The sequence below is a fragment of the Rutidosis leptorrhynchoides genome, chromosome 8 (genome assembly GCF_046630445.1).
Source record: "Rutidosis leptorrhynchoides isolate AG116_Rl617_1_P2 chromosome 8, CSIRO_AGI_Rlap_v1, whole genome shotgun sequence".
NCBI classification, from domain to species: domain Eukaryota; kingdom Viridiplantae; phylum Streptophyta; class Magnoliopsida; order Asterales; family Asteraceae; genus Rutidosis; species Rutidosis leptorrhynchoides.
Window position 1 is genome coordinate 329559033 of NC_092340.1, and position 6759 is coordinate 329565791.

The 6759-nt window shown below is 36.1% G+C and overlaps 1 protein-coding gene across 1 annotated transcript; it reads right to left on the bottom strand.

Annotated features, from left to right (window-relative positions):
* Positions 1 to 4564: 4564 nt before the first annotated feature.
* Positions 4565 to 5569, bottom strand: LOC139864494 (uncharacterized). Its single transcript, XM_071853079.1, has one exon. It carries the CDS (start codon positions 5567 to 5569, stop codon positions 4565 to 4567), a length of 1005 nt encoding a protein of 334 aa, XP_071709180.1.
* Positions 5570 to 6759: the final 1190 nt, after the last annotated feature.

Sequence of the window (6759 nt, forward strand, 5' to 3'; positions counted from 1 at the left end):
CCGTTAGCAGAATTTTCCTACAACAATAGCTACCATTCAAGCATTGAGATGGGGTCGTTTTAAGCACTCTATGGTAGAAAGTGCAGGTCTCCAATTTGTTGGAGTGAAGTGGGGGATAGACAGATTATAGGTCCAGAGGTAATACAAGAAACTACTAAAAAGATCATCCAAATTCAACAACGGTTGAAAACCGCCCAAAGTCGACAAAAGAGCTACGCGGACATTAAAAGAAAAGATATAGAATTTGAAATTGGAGAGATGGTCATGCTTAAAGTTGCACCTTGGAAAGGCGTTGTTCGATTTGGTAAATGAGAGAAATTAAACCCAAGGTATATTGGACCATTCAAGATTATTGATCGTGTCGGACCAGTAGCTTACCGACTTGAGTTACCTCAACAACTCGCGGCTGTACATAACACTTTCTATGTCTCGAATTTGAAGAAATGTTTTGCTAAAGAAGATCTCACTATTCCATTAGACGAAATCCTAATCAACGAAAAACTTCAATTCATCGAAGAACCCGTCGAAATAATAGATCGTGAGGTTAAAAGACTTAAGCAAAACAAAATACCAATTGTTAAGGTTCGATGGAATGCCCGTAGAGGACACGAGTTCACCTGGGAATGAGAAGATCAGATGAAGAAGAAATACCCGCACTTATTTCCAGAAGATACGTCAACACCTCCAACTGCTTAAAATTTCGGGACGAAATTTATTTAACGGGCAGGTACTGTAGTGACCCGAATTTTTCCATGTTTATATATATTAAATGAAATTGTTATTTAAATGATTAAGTGTTCCCAACATGTTAAGCAATCAAACTTGTTAAGACTTAATTAATTGAAATAGGTTTCATATAGACAATTGACCACCCAAGTTGACCGGTGATTCACGAACGTTAAAAACTTGTAAAAACTATATGATGACATATATATGGTTATATATATATATAGTTAACATGATATTATGATAAGTAAGTATCTCATTAGGTATTTTAACAATGAGTTATATACATAAAATTGAGTTTATTGAATTAAGAAACTCGAAACGATATATATAACGATTATCGTTATAACAACGTCTTACTAAATACATATGAATCATATTAAGATATTGATACACTATGTTTAATCATGATAAATGATAAGTAAACATGTCATTAAGTGTATTAACAATGAACTACATATGTAAAAACAAGACTACTAACTTAATGATTTCGAAACGAGACATATATGTAACGATTATTGTTGTAACAACATTTAACTGTATATATATATATTACTAAGATATATTAATATATCATAATATCATGATAATGTAATAATTTAACATCTCTTTAGATATAATAAACAATGGGTTAACATCATTTAACAAGATCGTTAACCTAAAGGTTTCAAAACAACATTTACATGTAACGACTAACGATGACTTAACGACTCAGTTAAAATGTATATACATGTAGTGTTTTAATATGTATTCATACACTTTTGAAAGACTTCAAGACACTTATCAAAATACTTCTACTTAACAAAAATTCTTACAATTACATCCTCGTTCAGTTTCATCAACAATTCTACTCGTATGCACCCGTATTCGTACTCGTACAATACACAGCTTTTAGATGTATGTACTATTGGTATATACACTCCAATGATTAGATCTTAGCAGCCCATGTGAGTCACCTAACACATGTGGGAACCATCATTTTCCAACTAGTATGAAATATCTCATAAAATTACAAAAATATTAGTAATCATTCATGACTTATTTACATGTAAACAAAATTACACATCTTTATATCTAATCCATATACCAACGACCAAAAACACCTACAAACACTTTCATTCTTCAATTTTCTTCATCTATTTGATCTCTCTCAAGTTCTATCTTCATGTTCTAAGTGTTCTTCATAAATTCTATAAGTTCTGGTTTCATAAAATCAAGAATACTTCCAAGTTTGCTAGCTTACTTCCAATCTTGTAAAGTGATCATCCAACCTCAAGAAATCTTTCTTATTTACAGTAAGATATCTTTCTAATGCAAGGTAATACTCATATTCAAACTTTGATTCAATTTCTATAACTATAACAATCTTATTTCGAGTGGAAATCTTACTTGAACTTGTTTTCGTGTCATGATTCTGCTTCAAGAACTTTCAAGTCATCCAAGGATCCTTTGATGCTATATCTATTTTTCTCATTTCCAGTAGATTTATCCACAAAACCTGAGGTAGTAACAATATTGTAACAATCCTATACAAATCATATCCTAGCTAACTTATATTGTATTATACATGTATTCTAATATATTATGTAATCTTAGGATACCATAGACACGTATGCAAATATTTTGACATATCATATCGACCCATGTATATATATTATTTGGAACAACCATAGACACTCTATATGCAGTAATGTTTGAGTTAGCTATACAGGGTTGAGGTTGATTCCAAAAATATATATACTTTGAGTTGTGATCTATCCTGAGATGTGTATACACTGGGTCGTGGATTGATTCAAGATAATATATATCAATTTATTTCTGTACATCTAACTATGGACAACTAGTTGTAGGTTACTAACGAGGACAGCTGACTTAATAAACTTAAAACATCAAAATGTATTAAAAATGTTGTAAATATATTTTGAACATACTTTGATATATATATATATATATATATATATATATATATATATATATATATATATATATATATATATATATATATATATATATTTGTTATAGGTTCGTGAATCGACCAGTGGCCAAGTCTTACTCCCGACGAAGTAAAAAATATGTGAAAGTGAGTTATAGTCCCACTTTTAAAATCTAATATTTTTGGGATGAGAATACATGCAGCTTTATAAATGTTTTACAAAATAGACACAAGTACATGAAACTACTTTCTATGGTTGAATGATCGAAGCCGAATATGCCCCTTTTTGCTTGGTAGCCTAAGAATTAGGTAACATCACTAATTTTGAGAATTAGTACACGCCTAATTGACGCGAATCCTAAAGATAGATCTATTGGACCTAACAAACCCCATCCAAAGTACTGGATGCTTTAGTACTTCGAATTCGTTTTTATCATGTCCGAAGGATTTCTCGGAATGATAGGGGATATTCTTATATGCATCTTGTTAATGTCGGTTACCAGGTGTTCACCATATGAATGATTTTTATCTCTATGCATGGGATGTATATTGAAATATGAAATCTTGTGGTCTATTATTATGATTTGATAATATATAGGTTAAACCTATAACTCACCAACATTTTTGTTGATGTTTTAAGCATGTTTATTCTCGGGTGATTATTAAGAGCTTCCGCTGTTGCATACTAAAATAAGGACAAGATTTGGAGTCCATGCTTGTATGATATTATGTAAAAACTGCATTCAAGAAACTTATTTTTGATGTAATGTATTCTTATTGTAAACCATTATGTAATGGTCGTGTGTAAACGGTATATTTTAGATTATAATTATTTGATAATCTACGTAATTCTTATTAAACCTTTATAGATAAAATAAAGGTTATGGTTGTTTTAAAAATGAATGCAGTCTTTGAAAAATGTCTCATATAGAGGTCAAAACCTCGTGACGAAATCAATTAATATGGAACGTTTATAATCAATATGAACGGGACATTTCAGTTTGCACGTATCCCGCGCTCAGTTATTATATGACCAAGAAATTTTCCTTCTTCTTCACCAAAACTGCACTTAGACGGGTTGAGCTTCATATTAATCTTTCTTAACGATGCAAACGTTTCTAATATGTCTTCCAACAGACCTTGCTCTGTTGTGCTCTTTATGATTAAGTCATCAACGTATGCTTCTAAATTCCTGCCAATCTGACCTTTGAAAGCTTCGTCTATTACCCGTTGGTATGTTACTCCGGCATTTTTTAAACCAAATGACATCTTGATATAGCAGTATATGCCCTTGCTTGTGTGAAAAGCAGTTTTATCCTCATCGTCTGCTGCCATCTGTATCTGATGGTACCCTTTGTACGCATCCAAAAAACATTTGTATCGGAAGCCAGCTAGTGACTCAACTTTCCAGTCTATTTCTGGTAGAGGATAATTGTCTTTGGGACATGCTTTATTGATATCCGTGAAGTGAACACACATGCGCCAAGACCCGTCAGGCTTTTTTACCAGTACAGGATTTGCTACCCATGTTTGGTACCTTACTTCTTGTAATATGTTTGCTTTGACCAACTTATCGACTTCTGCCTTCAACCATTCGCTTCTTTCTGGTGCCATGCCACGTTTCTTTTATCGCACTGGCGACAAACTTGGATTTGCATTAAGTTTATGCTCAGCAATTTCTCTTGGCACGCCCGTCATGTCTACTTCTTTCCATTAAAAGACATCCATATTAGAAGCTAATATGTTACGAAGCTTAAATTTTGTCTCATCGGACAATCCTCCGCCGATTTTAATTTTTTGTTCTGCATGTCGCGCATTTGTGATGATCATGCAGCTTCGAAACTGCTCTGCCTCACTTGGCTGTTTTTCTGCTTGTTCTACAGCCGCGATGCTTGCATCTTGTTTTTATGACCTTATCGTTTCAATTCCTAATGGTGTTGGGAACTTTATAAGACCATGCACTGTGGAAGGGATAGCTGCCAATTTTTGCAAAGTTGTGCGTCCTAAAAGCGCATTATATTTTGAGTAAGACCTTAAGACAGTAAATTCTACTGTTGTACTACTTACTAACTCCTTATCATCATCATCTACCAGCTCCAGTTCTAATTCAATAATCCTGATTGGCCATGCGGACTCCCCAGAAAATCCTGATAATGCGGTGCTAGGGGCCACTAGCTTGGCTCGCACAGCCCCTGGCAGCAAACGGAAACAATGTTCGTACATTATATCAACACTGCAACCGGTGTCTATATGCAGTCGCTTGATGATGTACCCGCAGCTTTTAACACGTCCGTTAATTTTGATGGGCACATCCGAGGGTTCTTGTGCTATGGTCGGGAATATGATGGGAGTGTTTTCCCATTCTTTAGATACTTCCAACTTGCGTCTCTGATTTGCTCGTCCGCTGGTTACCATATTTATGGTTTTATCCGTTTCCTTTCCCTCATTCTTCTTTTGCCACGGATATTCTTTTTCTCCTTTTGTCTTATCGATTGGTGCTCTTGTACTTTTCTTTAGGTGTTGCGATCTTCCTTTTTTGAGTTCAGCAACTATATTTTCAATTAAATGCCGACATTCGTTGGTTTCATGACCGTAATCATCATGAAAATCACAAAATTTGCTTTTGTCTCTATTCCCATACTTTGACAAAGGAACTGGGGGGTCGAAGCTTTTGCATACTGCCTCTATAGCCAAGATTTCTTTTGGTGTTTTTGTGAGATCTTTTATTAACGCAACATTCTCGGTGTGGCTGTTTTTAAACCCTTGACTTCCTCCCCCTTTGTTGTTATTGAATTTGTGATACTTATCATTATGATAGTTACCACTCCTGGGTTGCCCATTACCACCATAACGCCTGCCAGACTCTGACTCTCTTCCTTGCACTCGATAATAATTATCGTCGATGTCCATATTTGAAGAGGTGTTTCCGCGATTCTGTTTTATGTCTTCTTGTGCCCGCATGTAATCATGCGTTTCTTTTACAGCTTCTGCGAAAGTTTCTGGCACTCATCTACGTAGCCGCTGCCATAAAGATAGGTGTCTATCGGTATCTATATAATGTATAAAGCCGGACACCTTCTAGCTTTCTGGCAAGTCTTGTATTTTGGCCACCTCCTTGGTGTATCTGTCTATTATCTCTCCTAAGCTTTCTTTCGACTTCTGCTTAATGTCGTGGCATTCGACATGTGTTCTTTTGCGTGCGCGTAAGTTGTGAAAGTTTAATAAAAATCTTGAGCGCAAATCCGCAAAACCTGTAACGCTTTGGGCTGGCAAATTATTGAACCACTCCCTTGCTACTCCTTGCAGCACTATTGGTAGCATATGGCATGCTACTGCATCACCCCAGCTGTGTGTTCTTGCAGTTCCTTCAAATTTTTGCAAAAAGTCATCTGGATCTGATAACCCATCATAACTTCAGAGTGTTAGAGGCAACACAGGTGCGACTGTGAAGGGATTATTGGCAATATGAGGCACCAACTTTTTAGTTGTGGGGGCCAATTCAAGGCTTTGCTTAGCTTTTTGCCCTTGCATCACCACGAACCAATTGTTCATAAATTCTTGTACCCGTGCTGGCTCATTGAAAGCTGGTGCCAGGTGTGGTGGCGCGACTTGCTGTAATTGAAATATGAAGCTGTTTGATTGAGTTGTGACATAGTACGCCCCGCTATATTGGTTGCTTGCAACAGTATGGACTGGTTGCGAAGACGCATACGTCTTTGACCCTTGTTGTGGTGTCAGCATAATATATGAACCATCTGGATTTCTCAGACCCATCTGCCTGATTCTTTCCTGAGCCTTCTCGGTAGTAACCCTTTCAATCGGAGTTTCGGGTTCAACCGAGGTGATAATCGGTATGGTGCCCGCACAGGTAGTTTTAACTTTGAAACCTAGTGGAACAGTTTCGCTTGGAGAACCGAAGCTCGGAATTTTTGGCAGTAGATCCTCGAATGGTTTGAAGCTAGTTCCTGTTTCCAGTAAACTTCCATCGGGAGAGTGCCACCAACCCTTAGATGATTCATTCAGGACAGTTTCTGATGTAACCGGCCTTGTTCCAACATTTGATGTCGATGGAGGCTTTGATGCGCCTTTGGTTGGTGCTG